This window comes from Polypterus senegalus, chromosome 6, assembly GCF_016835505.1.
Source record: "Polypterus senegalus isolate Bchr_013 chromosome 6, ASM1683550v1, whole genome shotgun sequence".
NCBI classification, from domain to species: domain Eukaryota; kingdom Metazoa; phylum Chordata; class Cladistia; order Polypteriformes; family Polypteridae; genus Polypterus; species Polypterus senegalus.
In genome coordinates this window covers 109,717,946-109,741,193 of record NC_053159.1, presented here as the reverse complement: position 1 = coordinate 109,741,193, position 23,248 = coordinate 109,717,946, and the positions used below count along the sequence as shown (strand labels likewise).

General features: G+C 37.9%; 1 protein-coding gene across 4 annotated transcripts in view; it reads right to left on the bottom strand.

The window, feature by feature from the left end:
• usp32 (ubiquitin specific peptidase 32) overlaps positions 1-23,248 on the bottom strand; it is a 209,923-nt gene that overhangs the window by 87,939 nt on the left and 98,736 nt on the right. For all 4 annotated transcript variants that reach the window (XM_039756745.1, XM_039756747.1, XM_039756746.1 and 1 more), the window contains exons 9-11: positions 7,192-7,254; positions 2,472-2,555; positions 2,333-2,394 (exon numbers count right to left, since the gene is read on the bottom strand). In XM_039756745.1, coding sequence (XP_039612679.1) covers positions 2,333-2,394; positions 2,472-2,555; positions 7,192-7,254 — 209 coding nt within the window. The remainder of the gene's footprint in view (positions 1-2,332; positions 2,395-2,471; positions 2,556-7,191; positions 7,255-23,248) is intronic.

Sequence of the window (23,248 nt, the reverse complement as noted above, 5' to 3'; positions counted from 1 at the left end):
CTAGGGCACCTCTTTGCCCATGGTTCTTGAGGCCGATCTTCCAATTAATTTGCTGTGAATCACCTAATCTCACTGAGACTGTACAGGTGGTGAACCAGCTGAAGGTAGGGATGGCTGCATGAATCTGTGGTATCCGGAGTGAACTTCTCCAGGCTGGTGGTAAGGCTGTCCTCTTGGCATTGCAAGTAATGATGGGCATCGGGAGTGCGGCAACTACAGGAGGGTAACACAGCTCTCGGTGTCTGGTAAAGACCTTGCTAAGGTCATCATCATTAGGAGCCATGATTAATTGCTTACCTACCAGTGACCAGAGTAGTCTGATTTTTCTCATCAAGTGGAATTGTGAATATCAGCAGATTCTTTGCATCTTTTGTCGATTTTTGTAAAGCGTTCGACTAAATTGATCGACCTGCCCTGTGGAAAATCCTGAAAGGATCACCACAAAGTTGCTGGATATCACGGATGGCCTTTATACTTGTATTGTGAGTGCTGTGCATAATGTTAGCAGAACCTCTGCATTTTTCACAGTTAATTCTGGGGTTTGTCAGGGGGTGTGTTCTTTGTTCTTGCTCCTTCTCTGTGCAATGCTTGCATGGACTTGGTGTTGGGCAGGGTTGTGTTGTCCAGCGGCTGTAGGGAATCTGTTGCTGAAACAAGATTCACTGATCTTGACATTTGCCGACGATACTGTGATCTTCGCTAAGTCAATGGAAGCTCTGATCTGAGCTATCAAGAGACTGAGTGATGAGTCTGATTGTCTGGGCTTGCAAGTGCCAAGGACCTAGATCTAGGCCTTTAATGACATCTTGGGAACAGCCATCAGCAGTGTGTCTACCAGTGGAGAAAATGCCGACCTCATCGAGAGGTTTACTTACCTCAGCAGCAACATGTCCCTGGTGATTCTTCCTATGAAGTTGTCAGACAGACTGGGAGAGTGTGAGTGTGTGTGTGTGTGTGTGTGTGTGTGTGTTGGGGGTGGGGTCATGAGGTCACTGGAAATGGGTGTGTGGTGTTCCCAATATAAAAGGATGAGTGTCCAAATCTTTAGAGTCCTGGTGCTTCCCATTTTGCTATGCAGTTGTGGGACATGGACACTATCCAGAGACCTGAGAAGAAGACGGGACTCCTGCAGTACTGTGTCTCTTCAAAGAATCCTTGGTTCATGGAGTTCAAAAAGAGGCACATTACCTGCATTATGAGGGAGCATCGGTTAGAGCACTACGGCCATGTGGCATGATTTCCTATAGGGTGATCTGGCTGACAGGATTCTCATGAGGACCTGAGCGGCTGGACCAGGACAAGGGGACACCCAGGTAACACTTGGTTAAAGCATGTAGATGGTCATTTCCGGAGGATGGGACTTGACAGTGTGTCTGCCTGGGGGTTGCTAACCAGGATCCCTAGCTGTTTCGTCATATGTTGGGTGCAGCAACACACAGTACTAGTTCATGCTCCCCAAGATGACCTGTTTCCTTTGTCCAAAGAAAACTGTTCCAAAACTGGACAGGCTTGTAAAAATATTTTCAGGAAAGGCCTAAGTTGTCCTTCCTGTGCTAGAGGTTTACACCTTGTGATATAAACTGCTTTTATGTTCATGAAGTCTTCTCTTGACTGTAGACTTTGGCAATTATAGATCTATCCTCCCACAACAGTGTTCTTGGCTTAGCTAAATGTTGTGAAGGGGTTCTTGAGCATTAAGGAAAGAATTCTGCAATCACCCAACATAATTTTCTTCTGTGCTCTTCCACTCAAATCCTTGTGTTTCTGCTCTCTCTCTTAAACGGTTTGCTTTGTTTTCACAGCCTAATGATGGCCTGTTTTTACTTGCAAGGACAGCTTTTAGGACCTCATATTGTGAGTTAACAATGACAGATTCCAAATGCAAATTTCACACTTGGAATCAAGTCCAGATCTATTACCTAGTTAATAGTTAATGAAACAATGCGGGAACTGCTCCCACCTAGTCAACTGTCCATATATTTTTGAGCCCCTGGAAATGATGAGGGTGGGGGAACTATGGAGAAATATGACTGTCATTTCTATATGGCTCATACTATATTTTTGGTAAGCCACTTAAATTAAAGCTGTTAGCCTAGATAAGCTGAAAGTCACATAATGATTGCTTTATTTCAAATCCATTGTGGTGGTATACAGAGCCAAACATAGGAAAATTGTGTCACTGTTCAAATACTTATGGACCTGTCTGTAGATCTATTGCATTTATATTTTGTAATTCATTTTACTATGAGCATATCTGTGTTAACTTGAACAAGATGGTATAAAAGATTCCAAAAGGCTTCATATATATGTAGTAAATAAATAGAAGTAAAACCTGATAATCTGTCCCTCTTCTTCTGGTGAAGCCGGTCTTAAACCCAGTACAATATGACACACCTGTTAGAAGTAATAAATATTATTTTAAAAAGTATTTAAATCTAGGATAATCTGACTTGTTAACATTAAGTCATTACCTGAAATAAAAGATTAAGAAACTCATTGGCCAATGCACTTTTCACACTCCAGATCTGATAGTCCTCAAGAGTCAAATGTCCCATCTAGAGAAAAAAAAAAAAAAATACAGTATATTATTATGCTGCATATTTGGCAGATGCCTTTATCTAAGGAAACTTACTAGTGTAAGAAACAGTACTTTTTTACATATTGGTGGGCAGTGTTTAAGTGCTGCATTTGTTACATTTCTTTAGTCAATTATTATTTTCCACATCGTATTCAAATTCCCAATATGCATCTGAAACAAAAATAATACTGTGAGGAGTATGCAGGCATGCAGAAGGTACAAAAATGTCTGAAGGCTGAGCTCTTTAATAATACTGTTTCCTTTTCTAAGAAGTGTGTGCTATACATGTTGTGAACTGAAGGGAGTTCTGGGCTATTAATAACCTTTACATCTTCTATAACTCTGTGATGGTCAGTTTATTTTTCAATGCTGTGGTGTAGTGCGTTGGTAACATCACTTCAAGACAGGCCCACCGAATCAACAAGCTAATTAAATGGGCAAGCTGCACTCTGGACCCCCTGGATGTAGTAGTGAAGGAGAAAATTAGAACAAAACTGAGTGCCATTATGAACAATTCTGCACATCATCTATCTGACACACGCTCCTTTTGGCCAGGTACATACTCCACATGACGCATGGGTCTGCAGATGCTACTGCTATACTAGCAGTGTACTGTTTATACTTGCGCACATAGTTTATGTAAATCCGGAGGATTCCACCAGGTGGCACAGATATCAACACGGTGAGAAAACAATGTTCAGCTTGGGTGTGTTATGAATTGCTCGAAACATCCATTAAATTCCCAGGACACCTTGCCACAGTATCTCTGAAAAGGATGGATATTTTAATGATTTCATCCATCAATCCAGGGAAGTGCTGATTCAAGCTAGCATTGGGTGTGAGGCAGAAATAATTCTTAGACTAGGCATCAGCTAATCACAAGGTGAACACAAGCACACACATAAACTAGTATCATTTAAGCATCACCAGATCCCCAAACCTGCATGGAAACCAGAGCACACTGTAAAAACCCACCAGGAAAACATGCAAAATCCAGACAGGGAACACCAAGGTAGTGGCTCCATGCGAAGTGTAGTTATTAAGAGTATTCATTATTTAAATAAATGTGCAGAGAGCAGGAATATCATAAATTTAATGTGTTCTGTGTCACAATCGCTGCCTGCCACTGCTGTCAGTGCTGGAGGAAGCCCCAGAAGTGCACATAACGATTAACAACTGGGTCGGTTTTAAGATGATGTTTATGACATTCTACTTTAATGACAAAACAAACAACATGATTAAAGCCAAAATTTCAACTTTAATCACAGAATAGACCTTTTTTTACTTCACTGTGCCAACATGTCCCTAGTTATTTTTTTTTCTGTCTAAATACCCTTCTGTACAATCTGATGTTGTGAAGGTGCAAAAACCACTACACAGAAGATGCTAAACGAGTCCTTTAAAATGTACTACATGAGAAATAGATGACGAAAAGCACCACAAATAACTTGTATATCAGCATTTAAGTTTGATGATTTGCTTCACCACAGCAAATCATTCATCAAAAATCAAAGTGCCCACATTGATCCTATAGGATTTGCATAGTGGCTTGCTGTCACATGCTAATAGTAAACAAAAACTCTCAACGTCACATTCCAATTTGAACACACTGCGCAAAACCCTCCAACCCAGATTTTTTGCTGGTATTGCAACTCGTGCATGCATAGCGTTAATTTCTGAGGTTGTGCCCAGAGGATGCGTTTACTTATATGTTCTGAGCGTGAAGTATAAACTGGCCCTTATGCCAACATTAATACGTCTGCATAATGCTTCTCTGTGACCACAACAGCCAAGTCAGAAATTTTCTTTCTTTTGAATTTTCATGCTTTATAGACATTCCAGTGTGTGTTTAGACCAAAGTGTGTGTGTTGTCACACACATGTGATTAGGAGACAGCTAAAGGGCTTGAGTAAATGTAATACTACATCACACCAGGTGGTGGCAGAGTGTGTTGACTGTCTCTCTCAGATCCTTCCAGACCTTTCCCGGTAAATCTCTCCAAATTCCGGCACCTCTGATGATGTCACTTCCGGCTCTGGCACCTCTGATGACATCATGTCCGGCACCAGCACAGATGACATCATTTCCTCCACCAGCCCTTAAAACCGCCATCTTACCTCCAAGTATTCAGTTCTGTTTTGGACTCCGTTTTGTGTACATCTCTGTTCAATAATTTTCAAACTTTTGCAGCCAGGATATAATATAGGGGTGGCTGCCCCAAACCTTTAGAATGTCTGGAGAGTATTTCTTTTCACAGTGTATATTTATTGATTTATGTATTTATTTATTTTTAGAGCTTCTGTAAAAAGTCAGATTTCCCCTAGGGACAAATAAAAGTTTGTTCTATTTTTTTATCTTTCTTTCTTACCTATCTTCATCACACTCCATAGTTCTTGGAGGTTTTGAGATGATTAGGTATCATGCCTATAGTTATACATGTTCCTTTTTTATTTTTACAGTTAAAGTTGAAATCATATCTTACATACCCAAATAGAAAAAAAACTATTATATTATTACATTTTTTTTTAAACTGTGGAAATGGATTTCAGGTTTCTCACAACAGTCTCCATAACATGAATTGGAACACTTGGGAATAGCACATAACCCACATACATGGGGCACTGACTCAATTTAGATCTGTTCATCCTTATGAGGTTAGTTAGCCCTTATACTGTATTTACAATCCTAATGGAAACTTTTAATTTGCATTTTTGCTTTTCCCCACCATTATTTGGGAATCTATGCAGCAGTGATAACATTTACAGTGTAATGCTAGGGCTGTCAGCCAAAAAATAATCTGAATGCATCATGTCTTAAAAAACTGCATATTTCTCTCATTCTTAAATTCTGTTGTGAGTGGACTGTGAAGTTTACTGATTTTGTGAACTATATAAATGTATCCTTTATTGTCTCCATTATAGAAAATGTTAGAGGAAGTCTTGTGCTTCTAAGAATTGTGTAACATGCTGTAGCTGACAGTTTTTATATCTACTAGTGCTCATTATGCGATTACTAGCCTATTCCATATACTGTACATAAGCTACTAATACTGGGTTTACTTGTTAAAGACTTATTTATTAAACATCCACTGAGGATGTGTCAGCCTAACAATTTTGAACATGAATTACCTGTTTTAAGTTTTATGATAATTTTGTAAAAAATGTTTTTTTATCTATAATCGGGTCTGAATTAAGACATACAACATGGATAACATAATTTATCGACACTTCTACAATTCCCTCATTTCAGAATTACGGCTTGCCTCCAAGCATTTGTCCTGGTCCATCACCTTGAAGTTTCTGTTTTGCCCCTGGCTAGTTTACAAAGTTAAAAAAAAATGAAATTTTTTGGAGCAACTATTAACTGCTACAGGGAACCACTTCATCATTGGTATGTTGTTAACAATCACAATGCAGTAAAAAAAGTATTTGCCCACTTCCTGATTTCCTCAATTTTTGCTTATTTATAACACTTCATTGTGAGCTTCAAATACATTTAGTATAATATAAAAAATAACCAGAATAAACACTTAAAAAGCTGTGGTAGTCAGATATAACAGGACCCATGTCTTCAAAAAGTTCCACTTTTGACTCATCAACCCACAGAATATTATTCCAAATGTTTTAGGGATAATCAAGGCAGTTTTGGCAACAAAACAAAATTCATCTCAATGTGATGTTTGGTACAGCCATTAACTAAAAAAGCAGTAGAAAAATCTGTCCAAACTAGCAATTAAAAATTGTAAAAATGCAAAATATGACTATTGCAGCACTGCATGTCAGAAGTAACACAAAGCTGAAAGTATTGTGAGGTAAAAAAATACTTCAAAATTAGATTTTTTTTTTTTTAAATATAGATTTAAATTGTATGGTTATAACAGTCCTAGAATGAATACATTATTCTAAACACATCCTAAACAAATCTCACTTTATAAAATTCTTATTTTACTCTTGAGAAAATCAAAAATGTACACCCAATATACTTTTAAGTTTTAGCGTATTACCTTTTACATCAATTTTAAGCGCCATGTTAGTTAGCCAGTAACGCTGTCTGTACGTTTTAGGGATTTTTTCTACATTTTTCCTGTGCTTGACTGGCATTTTTTTTTCTTTTAAAGATTCAAGTTCACTTAATGAATATGAATAGGTAAAATGTATATTTGCAAAAGTAAAAATATGTTTAGTTTTGAACAGATACTCTTACAAAAAAAAATCATCTCATACCTAATAAACTATTTTATGAACGACAGGTGCCAATTGATACTTTTTTGTAATAATTACTTCCTGGTCATTTGTCAGACATCTGATGACCTACAGAAAATGTTTGGAAAACGTACTCTCACTCAAAGCAAAGATAATGATTTCTGAACAAGTTACAAAGTTGTGAATATTTATTAGAAAGTTTTTGGCTAAGGGTTTATTAAACAGCCTGGAACTAACAATGTAGCCTTAAGTACATTATAAAATAGCCTTGCATGAGCATTACTTACTACAACTCTTGCCAAAGCAAGCCAGTATCAGCTCAGCACTTCATTAGGTATTTTATAGTATTTTAAAGGTGGTTTAAGCTTAAAAAAACACATTCATGAAACTATTATGACGTATGTATCTTACCTTTGTAGTGTCATGCATTTTCAAGATGTCTTTCACAATGTCAGCTGCACTTGAATGTAATTCCTTCAGAAAAAAGAAAAGTTTTGGAGTTTTATGAAGTCTAAAACTAAAGTCCATAAAGAAACATTGACAAGATACTTTCTTTCAGTTAAAATGGCCAGTCTTCCTTAATTTATCACCTCTTACAAAAGTAATAAATTATTTACCTAGCCTTACCCATCACAAAGTACACTAATACAGGATGACAAAGAATTAAATTACTTGCACTATGATACATTTTCTGACATCTACATGCGAGTCATTTGCAATGGAAATATAACATTTCTTAGATCTTTTAGTAGAAGGGGAGGACTTGCTTTTTACCTTTGACTGTTATATCAATAAGAATATAAAATATACTGCAATGAGGTATGACTTGACATACTGTACATATACTATGCACAGAGACAAATCAGGGAGCTATACTTGGAGCTAATCCCAAATCACAAATCCATGGTTTGCAAAGGGAAAAAAAAACTTCATGGCAAAATTCTGTTCCAATTGCCAAAGTCTAAAATGTTTAGATCCTTTCCGCAAATTCTCTTTACCCATTTAGTATTATATAATAGTTATGTAATAATATAATACATATACATCTGCAGTCTCTGATATATGCCCATACCAAGTCAACTGGGGCATTGCCACAGATTTCAATGCAAGACACCCTACGAGACCACCCATCTCCCATGCTACAGTTAGCAAACTGCTTGCTAAGTTTCGTGAAACTGGTTCAGTGTTGGATTTGCCAAAATGTGGACGCATGAAAACTGTCACTAATGAAGAAACATCAGTGGCTGTCCTAGCTTCATTCAGCAAGAGCCCACAGCGTAGCACTCGCCGCATGTCACTGGAGAGTGGCATTAGTCGAACATCCCTTCGGCGGATATTAGCTACTCACAAATGGCACCCTTACAAACTCCAGCTACTACAGCATCTCAACGAGAATGACCCAGATCGGCGCACTGAATTTGCAGAATGGGCAAAACAAAAATTGGAACAGGACCCTCAGTTTACGTAGAAGATTTTGTTCAAGGATGAGGCAAACTTTTATGTGAATGGTGAAGTTAACAAACAAAACCACTGCAATTGGTCTGACACTAACCCACATTGGATAGATCCCTCCAAGACTGTTGGAACAAAAAAATTGTACCATCAAAGATAGTGGGGCCATTTTTCATCAATGGAAACCTCAAGGCCACTGGATATGTGAAATTGCTACATGATGATGTGTTCCCTCTTTATGCACTGAAGATGGCACGTTCCCTGAGTTTTTCCAGCAGGATGGTGCACCACCACGTTATGGATGTCAGGTCCGAGCATTCCTAGATGAACAGTTTCCTGGAAACTGGATTGGTCGTCGTGGGCCAGCTGAATGGCCCCCAAGGACTCCCGATCTGACCCCCTTAGACTTTTATCTTTGGGGTCATCTGAAGGCAATTATCTATGCTGTGAAGATACGAGATGTGCAGCACCTGAAACTACGGACACTGGAACCCTGTGCTAGCATTTCTCCCACGGTGTTGCTATCAGTGTGTGAAGAGTGGGAGAAGAGGGTTGCATTGACAATCCAACACAATGGGCAGCACATTGAACACATTTTATAAGTGGTCAGAAACTTGTAAATAACTCATTAAAGAATAAAGTTACGTTAAAACCAATGTTATTCTTGTGAAATTCCCAATAAGTTTGATGTGTCACATGACCCTCTTCCTATTGAAAAAACAAAAGTTGGATCCCATTTTATTAAGGCGTATCCATATAAATGGCCCACCCTGTAGATATCTATATCTATATATATATATACATATACACATATATATATCTATATCTATATACACATATATATATCTATATCTATATATATATATATATATCTATATATATATATATATATATCTATAGACAGATAGATTATATAAATACACAAGCTTGAGTATTAATGTATTTCAAACAGCAGCAACTTTAGCCAAGATTCATAATCAAATTTGTAATTGCGTCATCCACTCTTAGGCCACATAGTCTGGAAATTCAAATAAAGAGACATGCAACAATGTTAACTGATAACTACTTAGGGGGTAAGGTCACTAAGTCAGTTTGGTCACTAAGAGGATCATCTAGAAACACCCAAATCATCTAAACTTTTAATAAAAGAGCAACTGAAGGATGTGTCTATACAAGAATATGCTACTGCAAGAAGCCATGGCCAAAAATGTGTCTACACAAGAATATGCTACTGCAAGAAATGTATTGGTTTCTTTGGTAACTGTAGGACTTCCTGGTGAACACCGTATGCAAGAAAAGCAATCTTCCATGCAATTGTCACAAAAAAAGTTAACAAAACAAGTCAAGAAAATGGCAGGTGCTGCAGTGGGTGAAATAAATGCCTGTGTATGGAAGGAATTTGGCGGAGCCCTGAAGAATTACCTTTGGGTGGCCTCAAAGAAGTTCTGGTAAACCACTCAGTCAATCTGCAAGGGTACTATGCAGGATGTAATTGACCCCACATGGAGATTTGATTGTGACAGGAAAGAAAAACCTAAGTAACCCTAAAGCTTGGTATAGAGGCATGCTATAGGAGAAGCCAATGAAAATATGATAAGACCAACTCTGTCACTAATAGCACACTGAGCTTGAAAAGCTCCATAGTGGCAAGGCTTTACAGGTAAGCAAGACAGCACAAGAAACTTTTGAGCACAAAATATTACGGACAAGTATCGGCCAAAACACTTATTCACTACTAAGATGGAGGGGCACATACTACCTTGGGATTGGAATAGTTCCCATTTTTAAAAAAGGGACTAGACAGTAGCTTCTATTTTTCTACATGGTCACACTACTTAGCCTCCATGGGAAAGCCTATGTCAAGGTACCAAAGAATATGACTGACATTTGAAACTCTGACCCAGAAAGAGAGATGCATATGCAGCCATGACCATGGAACAGATGGTTTGTGGGTATTTCCCAATCCTGTATTTATGGTTGTCTTGGAAAAAACTTTTCAATTTATAGTGTCTTGTGAAGGATACTACAAGAAAGTACTAAATCGGGTGGGCACTGCTGTGTGCCATTAATTATATTTAAAAAATTGGCATTATGTCGAGAACATTCATTGTAGGTATAGGACTCCACAATTCTCGCATTCAGTTACTTTTTATGGACAGGATACCAAGGTGCAGCTTAGGCTTGGAGAGAACCTAGTTTGAATACCTCAAAAGAACATAACCATTGCCAGACAGTGAGCATCACTGCTCACTACTGTGGTTTATGGCTGAGTGTAATGTATTAAAGTATGCCTTTGGTAAATTAACTCCACAGTGTTTTTTCGAAGAGTGACTTTGTTAAGATCGATGAAAAAAAAAAGAGGTGCTGCAGCTAGAATTTTATAACATGTCTGCTGGAATGTACAGATTAATCGGAAGCCAAGTCTTTAAACTTTCAATTTACTAGCTAATACAGGTGCTGGTCAGAAAATTAGAATATCATGACAAAGTTGATTTATTTCAGTAATTCCATTCAAAAAGTGAAACTTGTATAATAGACTCATTCATTACACACAGACTGATGTATTTCAAATGTTTATTTCTTTTAATTTTGATGATTATAACTGACAACTAATGAAAGTCCCAAATTCAGTATCTCAGAAAATTAGGTTCAATATTGAAAACACCTGGTGCCACACTCTAATCAGCTAATTAACTCAAAACACCTGCAAAAGCCTTTAAATGGTCTCTCAGTCTAGTTCTGTAGGCAACACAATCATGGGGAAGACTGCTGACTTGACAGTTGTCCAAAAGACGATCACTGAGACCTTGCACAAGGAAGGCAAGACACAAAAGGTCATTGCTAAAGAGGCTGGCTGTTCACAGAGCTCTGTGTCCAAGCAAATTAATAGAGAGGCGAAGGGAAGGACAAGATGTGGTAGAAAAAAGTGTACAAGCAATAGGGAGAGGATTGTGAAACAAAACCCATTCAAAACTGTGGGGGAGATTCACAAAGAGTGGACTGCAGCTGGAGTCAGTGCCTCAAGAACCACCACGCACAGATGTATGCAAGACATGGGTTTCAGCTGTCGCATTCCTTGTGTCAAGCCACTCTTGATCAAGAGACAGCGTCAGAAGCGTCTCGCCTGGGCTAAAGACAAAAATGACTGGACTGCTGCTGAGTGGTCCAAAGTTATGTTCTCTGATGAAAGTTAATTTTGCATTTCCTTTGGAAATCAAGGTCCCAGAGTCTGGAGGAAGAGAGGAGAGGCACAGAATCCACGTTGCTTGAGGTCCAGTGTAAAGTTTCCACAGTCAGTGATGGTTTGGGGTGCCATGTCATCTGATGGTGTTGGTCCATTGTGTTTTCTGAGGTCCAAGGTCAACACAACGCTTCCTGCTGCTGACAAACTTTATGGGGATGCAGATTTCATTTTCCAACAGGACCTGGCACCTGCACACAGTGCCAAAGCTACCAGTACCTGGTTTAAGGACCATGGTATCCCTGTTCTTGATTGGCCAGCAAACTCGCCTGACCTTAACCCCATAGAAAATCTATGGGGTATTGTGAAGAGGAAGATGCAATACGACAGACCCAACAATTCAGAAGAGCTGAAGGCCACTATCAGAGCAACATGGGCTCTCATAACACCTGAGCAGTGCCACAGACTGATCGACTCCATGCCACGCCTCATTGCTGCAGTAATCCAGGCCAAAGGATCCCCAACTAAATATTGAATACTGTACATGCTCATACTTTTCATGTTCATACCTTTCAGTTGGCCAACATTTCTAAAAATCCTTTTTTTGCATTGGTCTTAGCTGATATTCTAATTTTCAGAGATACTTAATTTGTGACTTTCATTAGTTGTCATTTATAATCATCAAAATTAAAAGAAATAAACATTTGAAATACATCGGTCTGTGTGTAATGAATGAATCTAATATACAAGGGATATCCAGAAAAAAGGTTAGAACAGCTGTTAAAAATTGAAAAATGAATATATTTCAACCAAATTTACAGGGTATGTTCTAAAATATGTGTTTATTTCTCAACATAATCGCCGTCAACTTCGATGCACTTCTTCAGCCTGGGCACCAGCTTTTTTAATACCCTCGTCGAATATGCTCCGCTCCACCTCCGAAAGCTACTTCTCCACTGTCTCTTTCACCTCCTCATCGTTGGAAAAACGTTTCCCACCCAAGAATTCTTTCAGTTTGGTTTCCACAAGCTGACGATGGATCTCGGCCGCGGATTCGCGACGCAAAGTGAGGAACTTGATGACCGAACGAATCTCGCATCAGCGGTAGGTGGAGCAAATGGCCTCAGCAGAGGTTGACGAACTCGCTTGCTGTGATGACATTTCACAACTGACTGACGCGGTCCCGGGCTTATATTGACCATTAGGACCCTCCTACACGCAGGTATGCCAACCTTCGAAAAAAAAAATTCCCTGCACCCTCCAGGGCACTTGTAACCTTCTTTTCTGGATATCCCTCGTACAAGTTTCACTTTTTGAATGGAATTACTGAAATAAATCAACTTTGTCATGATATTCTAATTTTATGACCAGCACCTGTATACTTCATAACCTTTGGTCCTCAGCTTTGGGAAGAAACAGAAAAAAAAATTATTGGTAAAAGTGATAGAAATTACAGTCATGGCCAAAAATACTGGTACCCCTGCAGGTTTTTCAGTAAATGTACAATTACAAATACTTTGGTGTTCATATATTTATTTTGTTTGCACTGGAAGAAAAAAAAAAAAAAAAAGCAAAGATGCCTTCTCCCAGATGATGTTTAATAAAATCTCTTCCTAAATGTTTTATGGGATTTACATCTAAACTACTTACTGGCAACTTTAGAACTGTGAAGTACTTTGTCTTAAAATATTTCTGGGTGCTTTTTGAAGTATCCTTCCAGCCATCGTCTTGCAGGAAGGCTCATGACCTTTCTGATACGGGATGCTACACTGACCTAGAAAATTCCTTGGTAGTTTTCAGATTTTATTCCTTGTACATAGTCAAGGCATCCAGCACCAAAAGTATTAAGAATTTAAATTAACGATCACTGTGCCTCATTTTTAGTTTTAGTGCTATTAAAAGCTTATTCATGAAGCAGCTTAAAAAGTCACCATTTATTTTAACATAAGGGCCGCTGTCTTCTGTGGCCTGCCTATCTTTCACTTGCTTTGTTTTGAACTTCTGTGAGTCAAAAACATTGTGTTCTCTGAGGGAACTGAGAAAGCAGACTTTTTGTTTTGGGAACACGGCGGTGGAGGCTTGCAACTGACAAAAGACTAAACAAGCTTGCACAAGCCTTAACAGACCTTTAATTTTAATAATAAAAAAACTAAGCAAGCTCTCACGTTAGCACATAAACACATTTTAGATGGCATTTAAATTTATTTTTTAAGGTTTATCAATTCAGTACCTTATGTGATCAAGTTAAAGCAAAATGCATTGTGTTATCTAGCAATAGGTTTAGAGTTGATAACTAAAGGCTATGGTTTTCTCTCATTTAAGTAGATGCCTGTGAGCCCAAGGCCGCCTGCCTCCATTCCCAGCAGCTCAGACCCAATGCTGGCAAGTCAGTGACAGTGTGTGGCTATGCAAAACTGCCAAACGGCACAGCCGTCTATGTTCGCAGGCTTTCACATCAGCACGCAAATCTATATCTATATACAGTATCTTGCATTTTTTCTTTCTTCCAGGCAGTCAGGAAGCACCATGCTTGTCTGTTCGAGGTCATCTGCAGCTTAGCCCTAATCAGTGAAGCTGCGCACTGTAGCTTACCGATACACCTGTCTAGATTCAAGCCTTAAGGGATGTTGGTGCCAAAATTATTAAATCAGCAGTCCAGTTTTCAAATATGGATTTCTATGATTACAACTTAATGATGAGAATTGATTAACTAAAAGGCCATAAATCTTTAACAAACCAAGACTAAGAGTGTGAGAAGGGAGGGAGAGGTAACCGAGTGATGCTGCAGGTGGCAAATACATCTTGCAAGCTAAAGTGGATGTTATGAGAAAGTGTAGATTGGGAAGAAAATTGTTATGAGAAGGTCTACTGGGAAAGAGATTGTTATGGGGGAGTCTATGTGGCAAGGGTATTGATATAAGTCTACAAGACTGAGAAATGGTTATGAGAAAAGGTATGGAGCAAGGTCATTATGAGAAACCACATGAAGCAGATAATAAGAAATTGTGTGAAGTGGGGAAATTTTGAGATAAGGATTGTAATAACTTAGAGGCTCACCAAGACAACGAGGCTCACTTCATTGAACTGAGACAGGCTTTAAGTCATCTGCTGTAATTTCACATGCTGTGCAATAAAGTCTATTCTGGCTGCCTACCCAGAATCGCTGCATGCTTTTTCTGAAGAGGGTTTATCCATGAAAGAACCAGTAAAGCAACCCAAAATTATCTGTGAACCTTGACCAGGTTTGACCAAGTTATTTTCTTTGCAGGCCTCATTTTGTTTTCTCTTAATACTATGATATGCTTTACCAAAGATTTCTATTTTGGTCTTATTGCTCTACAGGACCTTCTTCCAGAAGGATTTTGGTTAGGTAAGTTTTAGTAACCTCCAATCTGGATTTCTGTCTCTATATGACAGCAGTGCAGTCCTCCTGGATCTCCTATCATAGCATCACATTTTATTCAAATAGTGATGGATTGTGCAAGTCGACACTGTTATACCCCACTGAAGCTGATCCAGTGATTGATCCTCTCTACAGTTCGGCTTATGGTCATTTCATCACTTGGTACTCTCTTGAACCTATGTATAAATGGATCTGGCCTATTGTTTTAAGGCATTATGATCAGCTCCTCTGCTGGCGATCACCACACCTCCATAGAGGTGGATTGAATTCTCTGAACTTTCACCTACTGAGTCATGTGCCCCATCAGTCTGGCAAATTGACTCAATTTAAGACGCCTCTGTTAAATGCTAGATCTGTAGCTAACAAAATGTTTAGTTTATATTGCTTGTTCACTTTACGAGGACTGGACTTTTTATTTGAGACTGAAACATGGCTGTCTGTGAAAAACCTTGAGGACTTTGTTTTATCATATGGTTCATCTGTCTGAAGAAGTAAAATTGGTGATGCTTGTTTTTCTGATCACATGCATGTTATAACTGAGGGTTTCTTACCTTGACCACCAACAGTTAATATCTGTAATGAGACTACCAGCTAATGTAATTTCACCCCACTTCAGCTGACTACTGATGTTCTAGTCACTTTATTTAAAGATACTTATTCCAACATTCTAGACTCTGTTTAAGGTCACCTACTCAAAACCTAAACCTGAGCCATGGTTAAATAAAGCCACTCAAACCTGAGACAGACATACAGGCAAGGATCAAGTATTTTTCAGGTATTATTTCAAATAACTGTCATATACCTCGATAAGTAGTATGAGGCAGACCAGAATTAAGGTAGAAAGATCTCAATTAACTACTGAACATTGCAAATGAAGGAATAGCTGCAATGGCTTTGTAGAACTAAATGTTTATTTGCAGACAAATATTTATGTGTGGTTTCTGAAACAGAACAAATACAGTAACATAAAATAACTCACAAAATAAAGGCTCAGAGAATGCTAAAACAGGTAATGCCCAAAAAGGTCAGTAGGTGGCAGCAGGACTTAACAGAGCACTATGACGTGCTGTCATTGACTAAAGGCACTAAATAAAACTTACCAAATACGTTAAGTGTTGTACAGAGTCAAACAAATCACTACTTAAGCAACTATTGCCAAGTCTGTTTTCTTGAAGCTCTTATATATTAATAAACAAGCAACATTTGTGAATGTACTTGTTTTGAACGTTAAACTGAACACACTTTGACATAAAGGATTGTCTGAACTTGTCAGTAAAACAACGTTATGAGCTTTATCATTACTTGCAGAAAATTATTTCTAATAAAATAACAGCAAAGCATAACTTACATCAAACAGACGCACACAAAGTCAACGAACAATTGAATAAATGCGGGTACGTGCAGACTCCTGAAAGTACAGCGTTTTCCGCATATCAGATACAGAAACAACACGTGTGCACACTCACGCATAACCTGTGAGCGTGATGACGCAACAAACAGCGTGCTCAGTCTTTTGTACAGACGGTATTCTTCATCCACCTGTTCCTAAATGGTCTAATATGACACCAACAATCTACAAAGATTTTCTCCAATTTAATGATCAAAAAATTGGTTACAGTAGATCCCACATTACACTGTCAGTTGATGACCAGTCATGTCCTTCCTATGTGTTTAGCTGTTTTTCATTAGTTTAAGCTTGTTTCTCACCCCCTTTTGGGAGAAGTAACTACTCACCTTAAACACACAACTTATCCGCAAATATTGTTCCCACTTGTCTTATTAAAGATGTTAGAGTAGATGGGCCTTACATTTTGGACATTATAAATAGTTGTCTTGAGACTGGTTCAAACCCAGCCTCTTTTAAATATGCCGTGGTACAGTTAGAAAATGGATGGATGGATGGACAGCCTTTAGATTTAAAAAAAAAACACATTTTGATTACAGTGATCCCTCGTTATATTGTGCTTCGACTTTCGCGGCTTCACTCCATTGCGGATTTTAAATGTAAGCATATCTAAATATATATCACAGATTTTTCGCTGGTTCATGGATTTCTGCAGACAATGGGTGCTTTAATTTATGGTACAGGCTTCCTCAGTTTGTTTGCCCAGTTGATTTCATACAAGGAACGCTATTGGCAGATGGCTGAGAAGCTACCCAATCAGAGCATGTATTACGTATTAACTAAAACTCCTCAATGATATATGATATGCTTCCCGCGCGGTGCTGATTGTTTGCCTTTCTCTGTCTCTCTCACTGTCTCTGACATTCTCTGCGCCTGATAAAGGGGGTGTGAGAAGAGGGGCTGTTTACACAGAGGTTGTTTGCCTAGAGGATACGGACGCTCCTCTAAAAAATGCCGCTTTATCGCAGTGCTTCGGCATACTTAAAAGCCCAAAAGCACGTATTGATTTTTTGATATTATATTATACTGTATATTATTATATTATTTGCTTTTCTCTCGCTCTCTCTGACATTCTCTGCTCCTGACACGCATTCCTTTGAAGAGAAGATATGTTTGCATTCTTTTACTTGTGAGAAAGAACTGTCATCTCTGCCTTGTCATGGAGCACAGTTTAAACTTTTGACTAAAGGGTGTTATTTCATGTCTAGAGGGCTCTATATATTATTATACTGTTTGCTTTTCTCTCGCTCTCCCTCTCTGATATTCTCTGCTCCTGACACGCATTCCTTTGAAAAGAAGATGTATTTGCATTCTTTTAATTGTGAGAAAGAACTGTCATCTCTGTCTTGTCATGGAGCACAGTTTAAACTTATGACTAAAGGGTGTTATTTCATGTCTTTCTAATGTTAACAGTGTGGGAGAGTTTATAAGGGATTAAAATATATAAAAATAACCATAAAAACATATGGTTTCTACTTCGCGGATTTTCATCTATCGTGCGGGGTACTTTGGGTTCTGAAACGCAACCCCCGCAATCGAAGAGGGATTACTGTATACAGACATTTTGAACTTCACACCCATCTCCAAGTTGCCCTTTTTTTCTAAAATTCTGGAGATGGTTGTCTTTCTACAGCTGCAAATCATTTAAAATTAAAATGGAATTATGTTAACATTTGAATGATGGAAAGAATTTATTCAGAAAACATACTTCATATGTGCAAGATGATTTACAGGAATGTCTCAGCCTGTTTGCCATCATGTTCAACATAGAAAAATCAACGAGCAACAGTACCATTTAAAACCCGGACACACATTTCACAGGGAAAAGATGATACCACAGTCCCTATTCTGTCCTTCAGGTCATTGATATCATGAACTTTCCTGCTATACATGCTCTCTTTCACCATACCCCATAACCAGAAATGGCAGGGTGTCCAATCAGGGAAGTGTGGAGGCCGTGGCAATTACCCACCACAACCTATCCATTTACCTATAAAAGTGTGGTTGAGATAAAAAATAATCCATTAGTGTTAACATAATTTTGACTCACCCTGTACTTCAGTCTGTTTTAAAGGCACACAGTCTGTACTTTCAACTGTTTTAAACGATTTCTTATTAACAAGTGACTCCTGGGATACTGCTAACGTGTTGCTGTTAAATCCAAATGCAAAATGTGACACAGTTGACAATGACATCCTTATCACCTGTCTTGAGCAGTATTATGTGGGTATACAAAAAACTGCTTTGAAATAGTTTAGGTCATACCTCACACACAGAAGCTTTTCAGTCACCCTGTGCAATCTCTCCTCATTCTCAGCCCCAATCACTTGTAGGGTCTCTCAAGGATCTATTCTAGGGCCAATTTTTTTATTACTGTAAATTTTGCCCTCTGAATCCATTTTTAAAAAACAAAATATTTCTAACCTTAATTGGAATGTCTAGAAGACTTTAAAATATGGATGTTGCTAAAATGACAAAAAAAAGCATTGTTTTGCACCTTCTGATTTTACTTGTGCTCCCGTAATTAATCTTGGCCCTTAGACAACCTACTGTAAACCCTTCACAAAAAATCTCTCTCAGGGGTGGGGGTTGATTAATTTTCAGTCCTATTTTTTGTAAATATTTATCTATTTGTATGGAATGATTACAATAAAATCAATAAAATTAAAAAAAAAAAATTTAGGTGCGAGTTTTGATAATGCCCTTAAATTTGACTGTGAAAGCCTGTTTCTACCAGCTCAGGGTATTAGCTAAGTAAAGCCTTTTTTTTCTGTACATGATTTTGAAACACTAATTCATGCATTTAAGTCTCTTCTTGGCTTGACTATTGCAGTTCATTATACAGTGGTGTTAAACAGTCGTCCCTTGATCATCTTCAGCTACTCTAGAACGCTGCTGCCAGGGTTCTAACAGGCACATGAAAACAGAATCGCATCACACCAGTCTGAGCTTCTCTGCACTGGCTTCCTATTCGCTGCAGGATTGAGTTTGATGATTGAGTCTTATGGACCTATTACACCCCTTACTCTCCTTCATGGTCACTGAGGTCTTCTGACCAGAAGTTAATGGTCATGCTAAGTTCTAGAGCTAAGCTCAGTGGGGATTGTGCTTTTGTAGTAACTGACTCTAGTCTTTGGAATAATCAACTTTGGTCACTTTTAAATTGTACCTGAAAGCCTTTTTTTGTTTTACCTTTTTAAACTTGTAAGAGAGTATTTAATTTGCTGTATTTATTTACTATATCTATACATATAGATATATAGTAGAGTCCCAAAGCTTTAGAAATGGCTTTGTAATCTTTTCCAGACTGATAGATGGCAATTACTTTGTTTCTCATCTTTTCCTGAATTTCTTTAGATGACAGCATGAGGTCTTCCTTTTTGGGATCTTTTGACCTAATTGACTTTGTCTGACAGGTTCTATTCAAGGTCTGGCAGTAATCAGGCCTGGGTGTGGCTAGTGAAATTAAACTCAGCTTTCCAAAAAGTGTGACTAACCCCAATTACTTCATCATTTAACTGGGGGGGGGTGCAATTACTTTTCCACGTAGGGCCATGTAGGTTTGGAAAGTTTTTTTCCTTTAATAAAAAAATCATCACTTAACACTAGAGTTACCAAAGCCTACGAAAAAACTCCGGCCCACCTTAAATCCCTTCGCACCTCTCCGTCAGCGTGTTTTGTCCTGTAAATGGGTCGATAAAGACAAGCAGCCTGCTATTCCATCCCCCCACTGCCACAGAATGTGCATAAAGTTCTCCCAGCTCATGCCTTGATTATCTGGGAGTGAAGTCCTGGAGTTTGAGAGTGGAAATAATAGATTGTTAGGTGAAGTGGTGGCTCTGAGGCTAGGGAACTACACTGGCAATCGGAAGGTTGCTGGTTCGAATCCCGTAAATGCCAATAGGGACTCTGCTCTGTTGGGCCCTTGAGCAAGGCCATTAACCTGCAATTGCTGAGCGCTTTGAGTAGTGAGAAAAGCGCTATATAAATGGAAAGAATTATTATTATTATTTCATGTGTGTTCCGTTTCTACAATAATCTGTGTAAACACATTTTTGTTAAAACAAACGTTTTTCATATTTTAGTAATACTAGGGGGCTTTGCCCCCTGCTCGCTTTGCTCGCCAACTCCCATTTTTGTTTTTCCGGATACACACTTCTATCTTGCTCTAGGCGTGATTCACGCCTACGTTTTTTTTGAGTCTTTTGAATTCCAGTTTTAATTATCTCTAACCTGCTCCGCATGTGTTTGGCCTTCTTGCTTTTTAACCTTTTTATGACGTTTTACTTTGTTTTCCACTTAGTCTTTTTATTTATGACCTCGTTATATACTGCTTTTTTTTTAATGACACCTGGTCCGTGATGATTATTTTCCCTTTTTCAAGTAATAATTTATTTGTTTGCGCTCATGCAATCTTTACTTTCTTTTTTTTCATACTTTCTAATTTTCCTACTTTCATATTCTTTAACTTTCTCCACATTTGTATCACGCCAAGTATTTTTTTTTTCTTTTTTTCCATTAGATACAGTACGCAATATTTTTGCCAGAGAGAATCCACCAGTGGATCTACTGCATGACTGTTTCACCAATCAGACATAGCAACAATAATCATAAGACTCCGTTTCACTAATCAGACGTAGCAACAATAATCACATGGGTCCGTTTCACAATCTTGGAAGGACTTCTTATGCTTAATGATCGAGTGACTCACCCGGAACGATGCTTCGGTGTGTCTGCCTTTGCTTTTGAATTCAGCCGAGTGAAAAATGACCGCTGTCCGATTAACTGCAATTTTAGTTCCCTCTCCTTTCTCTTTCTCTGATCGCTTTTCGGAAGGAAGTCAGTTTTGTAGTTTTTATGAACAGTTCGAAAGTGCCTTTCCACATTTTCCTTCTTTGGAATAGCAATGATAAGATTGACAGATCAGACAAACACACTTAGATTGTGACATTGTGAGAGAGAAAAAAATCCTCTTCCGATTCCACATCCAGCCCATAACCAAATTTTTGTTTTAAATCCCTTCTTTACTCTATAAAAATCGGAAGGCTAACTAGATCACTTTTTTGCAGTAGCTTGCACATTTGATCGTGCGTGTGGGATGACTGGTGTGTTAGAAGAAAGGAGCTCTCAGACTGGCCGCCCTGTATGTCAATCAAGTGGCAAAAGCCATATGGAGGATATATGATAGACTAACATTTAAAAAAATATTTTTTTGGATGCAAATATGATAAGTCTAACATTTAAAAAAAATGTTTTTGAATGCAACGCGATCTACCTGCACTAACTGTCCGATTTACTGGTCGATCACGATCGATATATTGGGCACCCCTGGTGTACAGTATATCTTGTCACTATAAGTAGTTTGCACTGTTCAAACATACATGTTACCAACTATAGATATTGGCTTTGAAAGCTTTGTTGTGAAAAACTGAGATTAAGAACGTTGTTATTTGTGCATCTTTGTTTTGTAAAGATGTTATTTGTTTTTACTTATTTTTTATTTTAAAATAGAATTTGCACATTATTTTATATTTTTGTCTGCCTTATTACAAAATTTCTAAAAAATAAATAATTTATTATGATCAAACAGTTACTCAGTACTTGAGTAATTTATTATATTACTTAATTAATTATTAGTTAATTAATATTAGTTTAAAGTAATGCTACTCTTACTTGAGTAAATTTTTTGGCTACTCTACCCACATCTGGTGAAGCCAAAAGTCCAAAGATCAAATAAACACTTTCACAAAAGGTTTAAGGACGATACAACAGCTTCCGTTGCATAGCAGCAAGATTTGCTGACTTGTAATCAAGAGTCCCTGGTTCAAACCTGACTGTCTCGTATATTTACCGTTTTGAGTAGTGAGCTGCTCTTATTGTTAATACTATACAATAAACACATACATTTGGTTTGCGTCTGAACAGCCGATGTACATTTATAGTACTTGTAAAAGTTTCCTTTTTTTTCTCACTTTTATTCTCTCAGTCACGATCACGATACATGGTATCACCCACCCCACCTAATGATCTGACGCTGTTACTTTTTATCTGAAACTTGGAATAACTGTAGAAGCGTGTGGACATTCTCTGATCTGGATGGATAACAGCTGAGATTTTTATTTATTCAGCTTTATTGAGTGTTCATGCTCAGGCTGAATTAGTATGCACCTTATGGTCCGTGACTGAGAGAATAAAAGTGAGGAAAAAAAAAGGTAACTTTTATAAGTACTATAAATGTACATCGGCTGTTCAGACACAAACCAAATGTATGTGTTAAAAACTGCATTCAGTGTTTACTTGGGTAATCTCTGTCTAATATTTAAATTTGTTTGATGATCTGAAACATTAAAGTATGACAGCCTGCATGATTTTGGATGAACACAAATAACAACTCTGTCTTTTATATCTTCGTCTTTCAAAACTATTACCACTGACAATTAGTCACATGTTGGTTTATTATATATGTGAGCATGATCTTTCGGATTCATGTAGAAATCCAAGAAAACTTTTTTGTCCGTGTTTTTCAGATAAATTTTGTGTCTTTACATGTAGAATTTCTAATACGTCAGATCATTTTAACTCTTTCGATTCTATGTTGCATCACTTCTCCGTGATCATAAATACAAACCTGACTGAAATGTGGTTTCTTTGAAATTAAACTTGTAGTAGCTTTAATTGTTACAAATTCTCATGGTCCTGAATCAGGTAAATCTACATTTTGAGCACTGAATGATGTTAACATGAACAGAATATTGTAGACTAGCAAAATACCCACGCTTTGCAGCAGAGAAGTAGTGTGTTAAAGAAGTGATGAAAAAGAAAAGGAAACATTTTAATAATAACGTAGTAACATGCTTGACAATGTAATTGTTTTGTCATTGTCATGATTGTTGCTGTCATATATATATATATATATATACTAGCAAAATACCCGCGCTTCGCAGCGGCGAAGTACTGCATTAAAATTTTTATTAAGAAGAAAATGAAACCTTTTTAAACTGAGGGAAAATATACCAATAATTATTTG